Below are 20009 nucleotides of genomic sequence, written 5' to 3'. Positions count from 1 at the left end.
TGATTTTATTTACCTTACTGATCCAAGGTTTTCTTCGAGCCACTCTACTATGAATATTTTTTTTTTTTAGAAAATTTCTGACTGAGGATTAACTGTTTTTCGTAAATATTTCTCAATTTTTTTTGCCAACTTCGGTGCAGATATTTTCGGGTTTTCCGCAACTTTCCTGAGAATCCAACGTTCATCGTACGAATTAAACATTTCTCGAGGGCTTTTCCTTACTTTATTTGATATTCTATTTTCACTTTTATAACGATCCACAACTCCCTGCACGGTAGAGTGCGGCCTACAAACCATTTTGGAAATTTGTCGCAATGATCTTTCCAATGTTGTATAATTAATTTGCGTTCTACAACGCTTGTTTGTCCACGCTGACGCCCCATATGGTAAAAGAAGGACAAAAAATTAATTAAACTCAATTATGCTCTGCAATGCTGATTGCAGATATATATAGTTGGAAATATTTTGCACGTTATTTGTACAGAATGTAAAACACCTTAGGTGTACCAGTTTCATTTTGACTGACTGTATACTATATAGGGATCTGATTCGATGTTTAATTGAAGTTTATAGCCGTGGTTTGAGTATGCTAAATAATCAATAAGTGATTAGAAATAGTAAGTGAAGTAGTGATTTAGTGTTCAAGTTTGCCTAGTTGTTATTGAACCCGCGGGAAATCCGTAACAGTATTGGTACATAAATATGGTTGTTTATTTTGGGACATATTTCCTCATGGATATGATTTGCAAATTGTTTTAATGGTTTTTTCAGTGGAAGTTAAAAAAACCTTCCCAAGAAACTGCTAAAACAAAAATCACGACGATCTGAGTAGTAGAAGTAAAGTTACGACTCAAGTTATTGAAAACTGTCTTTCCTCATGGATCTGATTTACCAAAATCGCGTTAAAAAAAAATGTAATGCATGGGTTGTAGCACTTTTCTAAACGGAAGCTAAAAAACCTTCCTAAGAAATTGTTAAAACAAAACTCAAATTAATCTTATTACTAGAAGAAGAGTTATGAATCAAGTTACCTGAGCCTGTCTTTTTTTATAAAAAAAAAGTTGAAAAAGCTCTTAATGCATGGTTTTAATTTTTCCCAATGGAAGTAAATGTCTCTATATTATTAATATTTCCTAATTTTTAATACTGTTAAGTTGAAATAAAATGCAACGGAGGAAATTCAATAACTTGAAATTTAAAATATAATATTTTTTTTATTTTTAGTCCTATTTTAATGATTTTTTATCGGATTGTATAAAGGGTGGTAGTAAATAAATACGAAAAAAAGGGGAGAGAGGTTTTTTGTGACAAATTGAACGAGGAATTCAATAAGTATTTTTAATTTAAAATATCTCAGTGGCGTACCATTTTTTTCTTAAAAAAAATTGAGATCATTACCCGTATGCGCGCCAAAGGTGAACATAAAATTCTTAATTGCATGTCAAAAAATGCGCGGTAACTACCTCTTAAAACCCTCCAAATTTCATTTGCATATCTCGACCGGTTTCAGAGCAATAAATAAATCGTCAATTTTAAAAAAAAAACTGTAACACCCCGTATCTCGGAAAACGAAGAATTTGCGGACATACGTTTATATAGCAAACTGTCATTATTTTTCCATGCAGAATCGCCCCCTGAAGTTTGTCGCACTTACTTACTAACACCCTGTATAATTATATGAATTTTAATTGGTATACTTAGTTTTCTTATAAAATTTTGTATCTGACTTAAAATAACACCAAAACCTAATAATAATTGCAAAAGTAGGTAGTGAATTGTGGGTGGAAAATTCACTTCGCTTGTAAAAATGAACCAAGGTTTCTTTTGACATGAACCAAAAAACCCAGATGCTCAGATATTGTTATAACAGAAAAACAAGCTTTGATACAAACTCGCTAACCAGCTTAGTCCACAGGGTGTTTCAATGTTAGAGTAAAGAAACCACCCTTTGATTAACCCCGTATAATAAGTTAAATACAAAATTTTATTAGAAAACTGCGTATACCAATTAAAATTAATATAATTTTATACAGTCGGCCAAAAAATCATCAAAATAGGACTAACAATTTAAAAAAATATAATATATTAAATTTGAAGCATATTTTCTCTGTTGCCTTTTTTTTAATCTGAATATATAATAATATTTTGGAAAAGCCGAAGATATTTTCAACCCTATAATTAACATTATTTAAACTCGTTTTTATCAATTTGCATACTACGTGACTTAAAACCGTGTAATACTTTTAAAGTTCCTAATATTCTGGACACTATAACTTAGATACTTTAATAAATTGCACACACAACTTTCAATTTACGAATTTTCTCACGAATTTCCAGGAGGTTCTTCGACGACGGCGGCGTGGCGGCCTTCAACAAAATCAACCTGGACGACAACGAGAACCAGGGGGGACCGGTGTACGTGTGACCCGTCGCATCTCCTTAATCAGGACTTGCATGCGGACCGTGAAAAAACCCGGTCTACAAAGTCGAAATTTTGGTTCGTTTTTATTTTCCCGGGGGGTCTGAAAACCTCACCCGGTCGATTCGCCCGATCGAGAGTCGACGCGCGTGAATCGCGTTTTTGAATCGGGGCAAAAAATATCAATCAAATTTTGTATACGTAACTTCTGGGAAGGTGAGAATAATTGTTTGTTTTATTTCTTTTTTTTTTTTTGTGTCAACGTTCTGCGATAGTTTGGATTTTATTGTGGGAAGGTGGAGGAATATCAACTTTTTCAAAATTCATTCAGATGAATTTTATATAAAAGGAGTTTTTCAATGCTAATAAGTAAGTGTTGGTGTACCTCTAGCTTAAGAAGTACAGGCAGGAATAGAAAGAAGCGTATGGTTGAAAATAAAGCGGACGCCAAAAGGGCTAAGTGACTAAAAGGGATCTTTAAACGAAAAGAATTGTTTTATTTGGCATATATACCAATTTTCAACCTTATATACGGTGTGTCTGCGTCAATTTTTTTTCTTTGCTGGGAATTATTGCCCCGGCAGTTTTGGATTTATTTTCAGCAATTTAAACTTAGTTTTGATGCATTTCGACTATTTGACTTAATGTTTCATACCTTTCAGATATTTAAATAAAAGTAAAACTAAAGAAAAGTAATTTTTCATTGGCTTTCGAATAATTCTTAAAATTATTTCAAGCATTTGAAGTTGTTTCTTTTATTTGGCTGTATACATATTCAATTTATTTACACTAATTCTTAATAATGTTCCAGGCGTTTGAGGCCTTTTGAAATTTTTTCCACAAGAAATACCAAATTGCCTAATTCCTGGAATTATATTGAAAATATAAAGTACTAAGTCAAAAAATATAGTTTTTCAGAAAACGAATTTGAAAATTTAAAAAATTGCTGTAAATTCGATTATTAATTTAAAGCCTGAAGTTTTTGATATTAGTCAGAGTATTTAATTCTTTTTTAGATCAAATACTATTCATTATCTAGAAAAGTGTATTTTCAAAAATTTGAATGACTTAAGTCTTTATGAACAAAAAAAAAGTTTTTTTTAGCTTACTGATTTTTAATAAAGGACTTATGTCAGAATGGAGTAACTTTTAATAAGGCAAATAATATCAAAATACATGTTTTAAAAAACACAAACTAACTTTTTTTCCCTTAAAAACTAATTGATTCATTTAAGTATTTAATAGTAAGTATTTAATTTTCTTCTTGTTCTACTGCTTCATCCACTAGATCTGGGTCATTATCAATAACTTTAGTATCGGTAGGTAAATTTTGATAAAATTGGTGAAACACTGGTGGCACCAAAGAAAGAAGCGAACACAAGTCTTTCTTTTTCTTTCGCAGATTTAGGTGCGATGGTAGGTACCTTTTATCATTTGTACGTCTTGTATAATGACTCTCGTGAGAAGGGAACGATTTAATATGTGTACGCACTTCATTTAATTCCTGTTCAGATTTTTTATTTACGGAAGATGTTATACCTCTTTGATCTTCAACAGTAATGCCAGAAGTGCTTTGCATTTTGTTTTTTAAAACCACTTTTAGAACTTTTCCTTTTCACCCAAAGTCTTACAAAAACAATCTTTACATACAGATATTCTTTTTCCATTTATTTCAAAAAAATATTCGTAAGTTACTTCTCTGTTTTTTGAAGAGTCGCGTTTTCTTTTACGGCTTACTTGGGTATCTTTGGAATTAATTAGATTTGCAATAAATGTTACCCTTTTGCTATGGGATCCTAAGGACCAATATTCATCAAAAATTTTTTTTCGAACGTCTTCATTTAGTGTTTGTGAACATTTTTTTCTACAATCTTTTAAAGGCTTCACATGTCTTGCATTTACCATTTTACTGCTTATATTCACGTAACTTTGTCAAGAATGAAAAAATTTTGACTTAAGACCAACATTTTTCGGGATTTCGTCAAAAAATTACTTAAGACCTTTGTACCTAACATCAAAGAATTAGTTTAAGAGTCTAGAAAGAATTAAAACTAACTTTAAATAACTGGAAGATATTTAAAAGGTGTACAAGCTTCTAGAAGATCGAAAATAGCTTAATATTCTTTTAAAAATGTCTTGAAAATTACTTTAAATGCGTGGAACGAGTTAGTATTTCATTTAATTTTCCAAGCATTCAATTTTTTATATTCCGCTAATGTTTCGTTTGAATTAATTAATATTCACATAATTTAAAGTTTTCTCCCCATGAATTTCTTCAAATTTTTGGAAGACCTTTAACATTTCCTCAAATGCCTGGAATTATATCAAAAATAATCTAAATTCTTGCGAAGTATCATAAATTAACATACTTTAAATACTTAGAACAAAACCACTATTTCATATAGTTTTTCATATTTTCCAGGAATTAAAATTCTTAGTACAGTAATGTATGGATAATCCGAACAGAAAGTTGGCAGACCCCGTTCGGTTTACCAAAACTTTCGGATTATAGGATTTATAATACATGATTTCTATAATCCGACACGTTCGGTTAATAGATAATTTTCTTCACCATATAAATACACTATCGCCATAAAACATATTTGTACATAATGGATTTAAAAACCTTTATTTATGTGCATACATAAATGCATATTTCAAAACAAAAATAAACTTAGCAGGAAATCAAACAAAAGATTCAGTAAAAATTTATCTAAGAAGAAAAATAAGAAAACAGTTAACTGCATACATAATATGGACATACTTCATTGCCTCTTAACATTTTCTTTGAATAAAATTGTCCAGAGTTCATTGAACAGGTTTTTTGATGCTTAGATCGACAGCCTTCTGTCGAATTCTTCTTAGATGGATCACTGCATGCAGTGGCAATTCATCTTATCAAATGAGATCACCGGTTCTTTGCTGGACATTTTTTGTATAAGTTCATCCTCGTCATCAGGTTTGTAATTTTCTTCCTGCGACGTTTCGCAGGAGGATCATTGCTAATGAGCAATGATCTCATCATCTTCTAAGATCTCTATATCCAAATTTTCCTCGTCATCACCTCTTGTCCATTTTTCAACTTCTGTTTTATCTATCAGATTATCAGCACGATTCACTTTGTTCACTAACTCCACTAGATCAGGTCTTTCATCTGACAAAATAGAATCACATATTTCTCCTCGTAAAACATGCAAGGGTATCAAATCTTCTTCATCCCATTCATCCATGTCCTTGGCGGAAAGAAGTTGACACCACGATTTTCTCACCAGTTTTTCAGGCACTTGCTTCCAAGATTCGGCTAATGCAAACACAGCATCCTTTAGCGAGATGCGCAATGTTTTCATCATCTTGTACAAGTACCTCTTGCAGCAGCCTTTTTCGATATGTGACTTATATTTTGGATCACATTCTGGTCCATCGGCTGAACCAGGGCAGTGCAGTTAGATGGAAGAAACATGACTTGAATATTACCATGATGGCTGGCTAGTTCTTGGCCTGGTCTGTGAGCTGAAGCATTGCCAGTATTAACCCTTGATTGCATGATTTTATTGCGGGTGGAAAAAAATATATTCAGGAAAAAAAATAATGAAACTATGTAATAGATGATCATAAAAAAGATTTTTATTAGTTTTTTTTTGTTTTTTAACAAAATTTGTCTTGTTGCAAATTTGCAGCAGCATGAAAAATTGAAAAATTACGCTTTTAGGAGAAAAAAGGCCTAATTACAATGAAAAGAATAAAAACAGTTTTATCTTTTGTAATACATAAATAAACACCACACTTATCGCATTTGAAGTGGGTAAAACCTTTACAGCCCGGCAGTTTGCATCTTTGTCGTGCAATATCATACTTGACCCAATGGGAAACGTTATCCATTCGAACGTCTTTGGGAGGAACATGTTGCATAGGCCCTCGTTGTCTTTTCGCAGCTACCTCCTTTTCAACTGATGAGGAAGGTCTGCCTTTCTTTTTAATTTTTAAGCTGTCTATGAGACATAACGTCTCTGCAACCTGCAGCCTAAATTCCCATTGATTAAACTCATTAGTTTTTCCTTTTATTTTATTGACTTTTTCTGACAAAAGCCAAGCATTTATAACCGTTACATCGACAAAATGAAAAAATATCCTAAGGTACCACTTTTTGGATTTTAGAGGAATCTTATATCTTCCAACGTGGCTGTCTAACATATCCACCCCTCCCATATGTTGGTTATATTCTGATATAATATTTGGACAAAAAACAAACACCTTTTCTTTTCTTTTCTTATCAAATCGTTGCACCTCCTTGAAAGGTTCAGCTCCATAGCAGGTTGAGAGAAGGGTGACCGTTTTATTGTTATTCTAGGAAACTAAACTGAGGTCAACTCCATCACTAGTGGTAACAAACTCTTCCGACGTGCCCCTAGCTGTTTTTTTTGAACTGCTTTTCTTCAGTTCGTTTACTTTGAGGAATTCGATTACGCCGAATGCCCCTTCTCGCCATGTAGGTAAAAAGCGGTAATGTAGTATAGTAATTGTCACAGTATATTTGATAGTTTAAATTATTCGGAACTATCCTAGCCAGTCTGACAACTGCATTGGCGCTGGCTCCGAGATCTAGCTCTTCGGGTAAAACCCTCGTAAAAAAGTTTGAGCCAGTGTAGACTTCAAAATTGTAGGAAAAACCAAAGGTGTCGCATAACATAAAAATTTTGAAATTTGAATTGTTTTAGGTGGTGTCGAGTTTTCGTTGCACAAATTTGCTCGTCAATGGATAGCTTGCCCTCCAGGGGAATAGAAGAAAATTTTTCATTTAGGGCATCTAATACTGGCCGGAGCTTATAGAGATGATCATATTGAGGATCAGATCTGTCAAGATTATTTTCATTGTTATTGAAATGTATGACGGATTTTAATTTTTCAAATCGGTTGATTGTTATACAATTTTTTGTATAACAATTGTCTCCAGTGACATCGTGTTCTAGGCAATTTGGAGACTGACATATATAAACAAGCTCCTAAAAATTTATAAACGTCTGTGATATTTATATTCGCTGGCTTATTTGGATTTTTTGCACACTGTACAAATTTGTTTCTTGTACAATTTTGTTGCATAAGTCATTTGAGAAAAAATAGGCAAAGAATTGAAAAAGTGTCTCTAAATCTAAAATTTCTTTTGAAAAATCAGTCTGTCCATGAAATGTTTTTGCTCCATCAGGAGTCTGAAGATTTTTTTTGTGCCATGTAATGTTTATTGAGGGTTTACTTTTTTTTGATACACTTGGTATATTGTTTTGAAAAATTTCGGATTGTACATTTTCTGGATTTTCCGAGAGATTTTCTGATATGGCTGCTTGGACATCATCTAAATTCTCACCTATAATGTGTGTCACTTCGTTGATAGTTTCTTCATCATCCGAATCAGAGCTCTCCTCTAGATGGGGATCAAACTCGGGGTCATCTCTGCTATCCATGACGGAAAATTCCTTAAGTTCATCCTCACTGAAGTCCCAGTTATCCCATATACTGGGTAACTCGTCATCAGTAAGCGGCTTTCTAGTATTTCGACTTTCCATTTCTACAAGTAAAAGGTATATTATAGAGCAATTATATCATATTGTTGCAAATTTGCTACATATAAGTTCAAGTACCTATAGAACTTTTTTTATGGAAGAAAAAATTATTTGTCTATAAATATTTATTTTTACATACCTTTTTATCCGAACAGTAGACACTCATATATTATTTTCACACTAAATTGAATTATAACTCAATAACGTTTATTTATACGATACGACCCATTAGCTGTTTACAATACACTGAACGATGAATCTTCAAATATTGCCGATCGCGACATCTATAGGCAATTGGATGAAATTGTTTATTCATTGTGAGGTATGTAGCATATATGATACAGCGCGGAAATACTACATCTTTTACAGGATAGGCAAATTCTAAACACATTAGGATTATGTTGCAAATTTGCAACAAGATGAAATAAAGGGTTAAAGGGGCTTTCTCTTCACGGATTGGGATTTCTCTTCATTGGATTTGCAGAAGGCATAAATGTAATTCGGTCTTTATTGATTTTCCGATCCAGGGCACCCTTTTCGTCTGCGTGTACTAATGTCTTTTCAGGAAGGCAGCGCCAGTATAATCGTTGTATATCGTATAATCGTCATCGATTCGTCCGCGTTATAGATTTGCTCTGAAGAAAGACCGAGTTGCTCAATATTTTGTTGTGCTCAATGTTTTGAGTTCTATACGGAAGGGTTCCACAGCATTTTCGTCACTCGACAGCTTTTCCCCGGTAACTTTCAACGAGCGGATCCCAAATCTGTGTTTGAAGCCTTAAAACCATCTTCTGCTAGCTTCGAAGTTGACTCCTTCGTCATTATTCATTTCTGTGAAAAATTGGCGAGCCTTTTGAAGTATGATTGCTTCGGAAATTGGTGTATGTCGTGCTCTCTGTTGCAAAAACCATGTATACACTGCATCTTCAACAACAGAAAATTCCGCTTCGCGCATCGTTTTTCTTGTTCGCGGCCCTTTTTGCAGTACGCGACACATAACGATTAATTACTACTAATATGACGATAATAAACTCTTTTTTTTCTTGATATCGGATATTGTTGACTTCCCGACATTGAAACGTGTCGCCAAGGACGTGAATGAACGTCCGGAATCCAGCAGACGTAAAATTTCAGCCTTTTGTTTAAGACTTAATGTGACATGCTTACATTTAGAAACCATGGTTTAAATGAAATATGTGATACATATACATATATGCAGCGTGCAACTCACAACACAACTACATAACTCTACTCTTTCCATAAAACACGTCAAAACCACGCAACGTCTTGCTGCAAGAACAAACTTACAATTATGAATTACTCACATAAATTAAACGTTGCATCATCTTTTCGCACTAGACGCCCACGCTCGCGTACGTACCGACAGTTCGGATTACGGAATTTACGGTGTTCAGATTATGGAATCAATTTTACGCAACTGGGGCGTTCGGATTATACGGGGTTCGGACTATCCATACATTACTGTATTTTTATTTTAGATTTTCCGAGTAATTCTCAAAGTTTTTGACCTGGAATTTTGAACGATCTCTTTCGATAAGTTTCTCAATTTTTGCAAAACCTAAATAATTATATGAAATAATTGACATTACATAAAAAAAAAATAACGGATGTTCTTGGAATAAGAATTTAGTCTTTGTAAGCAGTTGATTTTTGCATGTCTTCCTGGCATTTTCAGTTAATTAGTCAATTTCGAATGAAAACTCCAAAAGTACAGTTTTTTTTTTTATAAGGGATAGTTACACCTTAATGCAGACACAGCGTATATAATTTTCAAAAAACAAGGTTTCCAGTTTAAAGTGTAATTATTATTCGATTGCAAGAGACAATAATAATAAAACGATTTGACTTTTTTCTAAAGTTTTTGCCACGTTCGAATTTTTCTTTGCTAATCTGAGACCCCACAAAAAAACCCTCGCATTCAGGTGGTTGATTTCACCCTAAAACCGTTTCAGGGTCCGTTAAAGTTAAAGTGACGTCTAAAAAACGATTTTTTTTTGAAAATTTTTACATAGAATGTTAAGTTTGAACATTTTATTGATAAAAAAGTGAGGATGAAGTAAAAAAATGTAAAATTTTAAAAATTATAAAGGATTTTCTACTTACGTATGATTCACAATTACACCCGGCTTAACTACACTCTATTTGCGACTAGGCATCACGTTGACCTTTATATATGCTATTAATTTAAATTTAAACCCTTAAGTAACAAAATTCAGCAACTTAGAAGGATTTACATCACTTCTTTAGGTGATAAACACAAATTTCCACAAGCAAATCAGGAATATCAAATATGCAAATACGGATTTATTCATAAATAAAAAAAAATGTCAAAATGTCACATATTTATTGGGAGTGGCTACTGTACTAGTACGATTATTGTGCGCACATGGGACTGTGTGGTTGGCGTACATGTGGAGTTAGCATTGAAAAAGGGATTGGAACCTTGGGTTGGCGCTAAGTAGTGGGTTGGGTAGTCGTTTGAGCCCTACTTAGGGAATGGGATAATAGTTAAAAAATGGGAATTATAGCCAGAAACACGCGTGTTTGTGCCTATAATTTCTATGCCTTATCCCTATTCCTAATGCCTATAATGAATTTAAAGATATTTATTGTTTTGACTATAAATTAATGTACATTAAACCTCATCGTTAATATTTACTTATTAATAATTAAATATCTTAAATTATGTTTTTTTTTTCAAAATGTATATTTATTATATATAAAATTACATAAAATATCAAATAATTTTATTTATTTAAATACCTATTTTTTACCTATTTTTTAACACCTGATAAATGTGTTTTGTTTATGTAATGTAAAATCTAAGTGGGTATATTATGCCTTAATTATCTAAAATCGAGTCCACAGCCAACCCATCCAACTAAAAAGTGTTCCAACCAAAAAATACTACTGGGGACGTAGTGAAGCCACTCCCATTTTCGTCAATAAGGTTATTGTTTTATATTTCGTGTGTGTAAATTACAAAATATGTAATTATAGTATTATAGGGGTACAAAGCGATAAAGAATCCTATAAATTTACAATTTTAGCACCCAAAAAGTTCCAAAATTGCCCCAATATATATATTTTTCAATTATAGCAAAATCAAGAGCTAAAAAACCTTGTGCAAGCCGGCAATAGTTACGTATTTAACGTATATAGAAAAACCTTCATAATTTCCAAAATTTTGTATTTTTTCCAATCATCCTCACTTTTTCATCAATATTTTGACCACACTCAACATTCTATGTAAAAATTTTCAAAAAAAAATCGAATTTTAGACGTCCCTTTAACTTTACCGGACCCCCGTTTCAAAACAAAAATATCCACTCTTACCTGCTTAAAAACCAAACTGCAACCACACTCGGTTTGACTTAAATCCATATCATAAATTGAAAAAAATATATATATAGTGCCTTAAGCTAAAACGAGTATTACGCCGTATCCTCATCATATCATTTTAAGCATTTTTGTCGTTTTAACCAAAGTCTCTGCCTTAGATGTATGCCTTACTCGAGCTCAATTAGTTGAACAGTTTTTTTTTTTTTTTTTTTATTTTGTTATGGAAAGACTATTATTATTATAGTTAGAATTTTTTTCACAAACAATTTATGGTGCTAAAAACTAATTAATAAAATATTTTCGTAAATGTGATATCGTAACCAGTTTCTGTACTAATACCGCCGGACAGTGATGTAAAGTCGTAATAGTATGGGAAACTATTTTTGGAAAATCTTATATTTTTTTTAGTGCTGAACGTACAGGGTGTCCGATTTTAAAGTTGAGATTTCGACAATTAGAATTTTTTGTCTTTTTCCTGGAAATAATAAACAGAAATCTGACAATAAGTAACACTTTTTTAATGATGAAACTGGTTTGAATTAATGATTTTTTATTAATAAGTTAATGATAGAGGTTTCGATCAGTACGGAGTCATTCTCAGGGTTCTACAAATTGACAATTTTTAGGTTATAATGGATGCGCCTTGATTAAACTCGTGAAAACGTCACTCATAATCAAAATACAGCGTATCGGATCTGTTTTTTGTGTATAGCTCATGTTGTTTTTGAGATATCGATATAAAAATGAGGAATCGCATGCCGTTTCATGCTATAATTTTCTTACTAGTATCGTTTTATTATTTTTTATTAAAGTAACTGATAAAACGATTATTTTTAAGGAAAGTAGGTATACTACGTTTATTTCAGTTAAACAACCCGTATTTGAAATATTTTCATTTAAACATTCTGTTGCACAGTCAAAAATACTAAACACGGATTCTAGGATAACAAATTAACATAGTGGTGGATAGTTAAAAATTATGTGAATTTCCATGGCCTCCGCGTATTCCGGATTTTGATCCTTTGTATTTTTTCTTTTTGGATTATGTTATATTATAAGTCATTACTTTATACAGATGAAATTCGCACACTAGAGAAACCAATGATTCCAACAATCGGGAATATACAAATAACCTTATTCGAAGTTAGACGCTATGTGGTGACAGGATTAAGAAAATTACATTTTGCAAATTTGTTAAATTAATGTTTTCTAATCATTTTATTCATTTTTAGTGTTTTTAACAGTATATTTAATTGCAAATATTTCGAAAACGCTTTGTTCAACTGGAATAAATGTAGTACACCTTTTTTTCTTAAAACTCTTAATTCTATCACATACTTTAACAAGAAAAAAATAAAACGGTAGTATTCTGAAGATTTGTTACTTTTTTCAAATATTATTTGTTGGTTTTCTTTAATTTACATAATGTCCCAAATTAAAAAAAAAAACTGTAATTCAAGGAGGTGTTTTTTTGGATACTATTTAGGTTATAAGATGGATTGGCTATCCAATCTTTATAAGGATAAAAAAAGATTTTACCAAGATTTCTAGAAGATCCTGGATGTCCTAGAGAATAACAATTATTCCTGGTTTTTTAATGATTTGTCCAGGATTCGGGAGCAGTAGTTCTTTCCCATTATCCTGGGGGAAAACATTGACTCTAGGGATTTTAAGGAAGGTCTGAGTGATTTTCAGGGTATGATTTTGTACAAAAGTGGATGCTGATATTTTTTTTTTGTAATTTTTCAAAATTGCCTTAGTACAAATTCTCAGGGAAATTATTCCTTTTTTTCAGGATTTCCTATGGAAAATAGAGACTTTTCTTGTAAAAATAGTTAAAAAAAATCGAAATTTTCAAGGCAGTTGAAATCCAATAAAAAATCGGTAACTCCTTTCTTACACATTGTTGGAAAGGTCGAATCTGAGGAAGTTTTTTTAAATTTTCTAAAATTGCCATAGTAAAAGCTCTGAAGGAAATCATCCCATCCCTATTTCCAAGGTTTCCGATGGAAAATAGAGACTTTCCTCATGAAACTTTTTCAGTCCAGCTAATTTTGAAATTTTCCATGCAGTCGAAAACCAAAAAAAATTCCTATAACTTCTTTATTACAAATTTTGGGAAAAGTCGGTTCTGTGGTATTTTTAAAATTTTCCAAAATTTCCATAGTACAAGTTCTGATGAAAATTATCCCCTTTTCTTGGGTTTGCTATGGGAAATAGAAACTAATGTATATAAAAATGTTTTCATTTAGCTAAAGTTAAAAAAAATAAAATTTTCCAGGCAGTCGTTATCCAAAAAAAATGCCAATAACTTGTTTCTTACACATTTTTAGTAAAAGTCGATTCTGGGGTGTTTTTTTAAATTTTTCCAAATTTCCAGAGTACAAGTTTGTAGGTAAATTATCCCTTCTTTGAGGGTTTCTTTATTAGGGTAATTTCGAAAAAAAAATCGAAATTTTCCAGGCAGTTGAAAATCAAAAAAAGCCAATAACTTCTATGTTACGCATTTTTGGAAAAAATGTGTAAAACACCTTTCTTTTTGCTCTTAAAGGGAGCGTCTATTAACAAAATAAAAACATTTACATTTTCTATACATTTTGAGGAAATGGCCTTTTTTCATTAAATAATTTTCCACGATTTTCTCCCACTGTATCGAATATAAAATAAAAATTTTCTCTTTGACCAATAGATTCCTTATAAATAAATATATAGTAATTATTCAAAAAAGTTTAATGCTTTTAGCATTCATTGTTTACATTACATTTATGGTAATTATCGATTTTTACTGTTGTTTGGCTTTCTTATGAAACATTTGCAATTTTTATATCAGACCTTTTTTTGTTGATTTTATGAGATTGACTTTTGAAAATACTAAAATTTCCCAACAAGTTTTGGTCAAAAACCAAAAGAATGCCAGTAACTACTGTCTTACGCATTTTTGGAAAAAAATTGTAAAATACTTATTTTTGGCCTCAAAAAACAGCTAAACTTTCTATATATTTTCAGGAAATTGCCATTTTTGGTCTACATAATTGTTCTTTTATTTAATAAATAAATAAAATGTTATTTTTCCACAAATTTTACGATACCCCACTTTCTTTTTTGATCACCAAATTGATGGGAGTTATCGGTTGTTACTTTTTCCTGACTTTCTTATGTAAAAAATGTAGAATTACTCTAGAGGACTTTTTTATTGTGTTTCCATGGTTTATAGGCATGAATTTTTTGTCTACTTACCTCTTGGTATTTTACACTCCATTTTGGTAAAAAACCAACAAAAACTGAGAAAATTACCTTTTTGGGATTGATCCTTTTTCTTCCACTATAATGGAAATAAATTCAAAATTCAAACAATAAATTTAAGCATTTCCTAGAGAACAGCAAGTCATTATTCTAAGCAATTTTTATGAAAACTATATTTTCAATGCGCCCATTGACTCATACAATTAATAGCGAAATTGCATTAGGTGGAAAATGGACATTTTATAGAATCCCGAGGGTGACCACACTTTGTTAGAAACGTCTACTAAAAATAATCAGTTTTAAAAAAAAATTAATGGTGCACGCAAAATTCGAAATGTCGAACTTTATTTAATTACTGCTTAAAAAACGGAGCGCCCTGTATCACAATTATGTAAATATCTAATAAATATTCAACTTATTAAGTGATTGTTTTTAATTAAAGGATGAATAATGTTTTTCTTTGTTTATTACACTGCCTTATTGAATTAGATTTGTATGGGGAAAAAAGCCACTACAGTGTGTACTAAATTTTCGTTTTTCTCTCTTTTAAGTTAGTTTAGGTATTAATTTATTTAAAATGCTGTGTTAGAATAATATATATTTAGAGTTATATATATATATATACTATTATATTTTTTTTGCTCATATCGATGGGGGAACGTTTTAACGCGAGTTAAACCTTCCGCGCGTGTAATTAAGATATTTATTTGTTATATTTTTTAGATAAAGCAGTGTTTTTAAAAAAATGTTATTTTTTAGGTGATAATTAGCTATTTTGTAATTTAGAATATGATTTTCTAGTCTATCAATATTCTAGGTACTCATTTTTAGTTTTTTTTTTGTTTTTTTTTTACATTTGGTTCCTTTATGAAAATATACACAGTGCTGGCTATATTTACTAATATTTAGTTTTAAATTCTTGTAAATGTGTGTAAATAAATATATATTTTTAAAATTGAGACATATCGAGTAATAAACGTCCACAAGAATATTTACTTCTCCCCTATTGTGCTAAAATAAATAAAATATTAAGAAAACTATAACAAAGTAATATGTTATATCTTGCCAAGCAGTTGACCTTGTTTAATTTATATTTTTACTTAAGTGTGTTAGTAGGCAATGAAAAAATCGAAAAAGGAAATAGGAGGAAGGTCTAATTAAACAGCAGTCATCTTAAGACCACATAGGTGCCATTCAGTGGCGGCTCGTGACAGTTCAGGGAGGTAGGGCCAAACCTTGATCTAATTTTATCATGACCGAACGAGTGATCGAAATTATTACATTTTATTATCAAAATTATAACGCAATAAGTTTTCTATTTTTTTTGTAGATAAAAATATACATTTAAAAAACATTCTTCGTTCTTTTTTGTTAGCAAATTTGTCGATTACTTTATTATTAAAGTCCTTTGAATTGAATTAACAAATTGCTTCTCTGCGGATAACATACCTAGCGCACTGAGTCTTTCCGCTTTCATTGTGTTTCTAAGAAAAGTTTTAATTCTTTTTAACATTGAAAAACACCTTTCTGCTTCCGATGTCGTCATAGGCATGGTTGCCAGGGCACTTAATAATTGTATGGTCTCCTCAAAGGTATATTTTAAGCAGTCTTCGTTTAATAACACCAAGAGTGGCACAGCTCCAGATCCTGAAATTGAGTTTAGTTCCTCTCTTTCATATAAAACTTGCAATTCTGTTTTAAGCCTATTTTTATTTAAAAAAGAAAATTCTCTACATGTTTCTTCTAGGTACTTTTCTGGAAAACATTCTCTATACACGGAAAATTGTTCATGGGCAAATAAATTTGTAGCCACTAAGTGTCCAGTGAAATTAAATCTTAATTTTATTTGCATCAAAATTGCATCACAGATTTCTAAAGCTGTTTGCTTCTTAGTATTTTCTACTACAGAGGTACGCAATCTCTTTGATTGTGGTTCTCCTTCACCTTGTGATGTTGTATTTATTTCAATTTCCTGAATAATTTGGTCCATATTATCCCTAATACGTTGTATTGCTCTTTCAAAGTTGTGTAAGTCTTGTTTTATTTTTACCGAATCCGTACATTCTTTTTGTAACTGATTAAAAAATACTTCTACATGAGGCATAATTTTATGGAAAATTGATAGAAAACAAAATTTTTACTTTGCAATTTTAACTTATTTCCACTGGCTTGATTAACTGACGTGTTATCGCGTGATGTTGTTTCAATAATTTCCATTACAGTAATTAAATCTTGCCTATTTTCATAAACAGTATTTATTTCTCTTGATTGGAAATTCCAGCGAGTTTGAGATGAGCGCGGTAATCTTTTCTCAATAACTTCATCCAATATTTTGGTTCTTTCAGGAGAAACAGAAAAAAAGGAACATAACCCAGTCAAGTTTGCAAAAAAAATTCGAGTCTCGGAATTAATGGAAGTCGCACTGGCCATTATTAAATTTACTTGATGTGCATAGCAGTGAATATAATTAGCCAAAGGGTATTTTACTTTAATTTTTGCTTGTACTCCATTCAAACATACACTCATAACCGATGCTCCATCATAACTTTGCGCAATTAATTTATTGGGGTGATCTTTAAGTAAAGGGTCCAAAACTTGAAGTATGCACTGGGAGATTGATTCAACATCATGGTCTTTTGGATTGTAAAAATTCCAGAATCTTTCAACAGGCTTACCAGCATGCAAGTATCTTAAAACAATTACGAGTTGAAACTCACAAGCAACGTCAGTGGTTTCGTCGGCGATAACAGCCACAAATGGAGAGTTCCCTATTTCTTCTGTCACCTCTTCATGATATACATCTAACATACACTCTAGAAGCTCATTTTGTATTATTTTGGATTTCCCTTTAAAAACTGTTGATTTTTGAATATGATCCTTAAGCGTTTTGTCTAATTCTGAGCTAAAATTAATTAATTCCCGAAATATTCCTTTATTTTCGGATGTCTCTTTTTCATTGTGGCCTCTGAGAGCCAACTCAAATGCACCACAAAAACGAATGCAATTTATAATTTGATTTAACACATATTTATTTTTTTTAATAAGTTGGCTCCCGTATGCCGAGTTTAACTGAGTTTTTATATTAAATTTACCAAGCATAGAAAAATTGAAAATATGTTCATCTGTACCTTGGATTTTTCATGTGTTTTCATTTTCTCCCATACGTGAACAAGATCATCTGTTCCTCTTCGAGACCAGGATTCCTCTCCTTCAAATAAAACACACATAAAGCAAAATAGCTTATTAGACGTATCACACCCGCACACCCAAATATTTTTGGCATAAATATTCCTATTTAATTTACGCGAACGCACTTTTTGTCCACCTTGAGTTTTTTCTATATTTAGCTTCTTACTATTATTTAGGTCGCCCTAACTCCTTTATTTCTACTTTTTGTTCCAATGTTAAAGTGGAAAATGTATTTGCTTTTAAAAAACTAATTTTATTCATTGTTTTTAACGGAACCGCGAGCGCCCGATGAATAATCATAACCTATCACGCACGCTTCGCTAGAAAAGATTCTATTGGTTTGGAGCCCAGCCCAAAATTATTTAATTTGCCATAGCTTTACCACATTGTTTTAAGGACATTTGCTGTGATTATTCGATGTAACACGCATCGATACGGCACGACAACTACGTCTTCGATTTCGCATTAGCGAAATTTGCGGAATCTTGCACTGGCTGCGTTCCAGTATTTTAATTTTATAATTGGTATTAAATATTAATATACAGATATTTTTTTGGACTGAAGTAAAATTTAAAAAATAAATTATTTTTTTTATTTTCAACGTTTATTAGGTAGAGCCATGGCACTGTGGCTCTACCCCAAAAGCCGCCACTGGTGCCATTTACATATTATATAGGTGGAAGTTAGTAGGCTTAGGACCTCCAAGTACTTCAAATTCCTCTATTGGGATAAAAATTAAATACTTGGGGATAACTCTGGACTTTAAACTGGAACCAATATTTGCGAGGATAAATCATCAGAAATTCCGTTGACTTTGATTCATTCTTTGAAGTTGCCTTTGTGAATTAATTAACTTATTCCTTATTTGACCTGTCTATATTTTTTTGGTCTTGAAAAAATATACGGTTAGATTTAAATATGTGAACCAATAAAACAAATAATGGCCTAATATCTATATGGTTTATTTAGACTATAAAAATATTCCACGTTTGGCAGAAAGCTCGTAAAGCTACTAAGCTAATTCGGCATACAAAAAATATTACTAATTAATCATCAAAGGTCACAATAATACTGACAGTTTGTTACCTAAACTAATATAAAAATGGAATTTAAGCATCTTAAGTTAAAACTTAAAATAATAAATTAGGTATAAAAATATAAAACAGTACAACAATAAATCACTATGATAAAGATAAATGCAAGAAGAAAATTGAGCTTGACTAGGTCTAGACAACAACAATAAAATGGAAAAAAAAGTACCAAAAATTAAAAAGGTAACTTGTAAAAAGTGATTAAATATTCGGCTAGCACCCGCTGAAAAGCAACAGTGCTACAAGTGAAAATTAGCACGATAGCTAAAAAGTCAAAAGTCGCTTATTTTTGCGAGAGTTTTTTCACGATTTCTTCCAGTTCTCGAACCCGTTGCTCGCTGTTCGAGAGTTGCTTCTTTAGTTTTCTTATTTCGTCCGACTGGGACTGATAGGCCAGTCTTAGCTAGAAAAAAAATGCAAATTTATTAAACATTCAGTTTTTTTAAATTGCTATCGGATATACGCCCCAAGGTTTGACTCCATGTAAAAAAAAAACCCTCAAGAAACAGTTGATACTGCTTGGTCCTTGTTAACAACAAAATTTAAACGAATAAATTTAAAAATTATAAAATAGGAAAAGAAATTGAGGGTTTTTTGACATGGAATCAAACCCTGGGGCGTATATCTGATACCAATTTTAAACCTTTTATCCCCTGATGATGGACACCACTGTGTCCGAAATATGTCGGGAATTTTAAAAAACTTAATGCTTAATAAATAAGTGAACGGAGACTGCAGGATTTTCATTTTACCAGAAACTTGGTATTTGGTAAGTTGGTAAGGTAAGTGCAATCTTTTAAGGCGATGCACACAGGCGAAATTCGGGGAAAAGCCGGCCATAAATCGGAAATACCAACTTCCCAATTAAGGCCTATTCTGAGTATAATTCAATTATCTAGTTACCTGGGTATAATAAACAATTACCCTTTTGTTTTTCGTCTTGTCACTTGCAGAAATATTTTAGTTGAAAGTTGATGTTCGTGGAGACTATTTCATTGTGATTCAAAAGCGCCTGTAAAGAGTAGTAATTTAAATTTAGTTTTTCGGCAAAGTGTGGGTGAAAATTTTGTAAAGCAGCAATGGAGCCTATTGCTAGTGGTAAGTAGAATATTAAAAATTATATTAATTAAAAATATTTCTTTACTTTTT

General features: G+C 31.7%; 2 protein-coding genes across 5 annotated transcripts in view; one reads left to right on the top strand and one right to left on the bottom strand.

Annotated features, from left to right (window-relative positions):
• Window positions 1-15539, top strand: part of LOC126733762 (serine/threonine-protein kinase Warts) — a 73237-nt gene extending 57698 nt beyond the window's left edge. For all 3 annotated transcript variants that reach the window (XM_050437157.1, XM_050437155.1, XM_050437156.1), the window contains exon 17: window positions 2338-15539. In XM_050437157.1, the coding sequence (XP_050293114.1) occupies window positions 2338-2425 (88 nt within the window). In that variant the 3' untranslated portion in view covers window positions 2426-15539. The remainder of the gene's footprint in view (window positions 1-2337) is intronic.
• Window positions 15540-18710: 3171 nt separating this feature from the next.
• The window catches only part of LOC126733767 (coronin-2B-like), a 34102-nt gene continuing 32803 nt past the window's right edge, over window positions 18711-20009 (bottom strand). For both annotated transcript variants that reach the window (XM_050437162.1, XM_050437161.1), the window contains exon 11: window positions 18711-19263. In XM_050437162.1, coding sequence (XP_050293119.1) covers window positions 19144-19263 — 120 coding nt within the window. In that variant the 3' untranslated portion in view covers window positions 18711-19143. The remainder of the gene's footprint in view (window positions 19264-20009) is intronic.

Source organism: Anthonomus grandis, chromosome 3, assembly GCF_022605725.1.
Source record: "Anthonomus grandis grandis chromosome 3, icAntGran1.3, whole genome shotgun sequence".
Lineage (NCBI taxonomy): Eukaryota > Metazoa > Arthropoda > Insecta > Coleoptera > Curculionidae > Anthonomus > Anthonomus grandis.
Note: the sequence above shows the minus strand (reverse complement) of the source record. Positions and strands in the feature narration are given on the sequence as shown.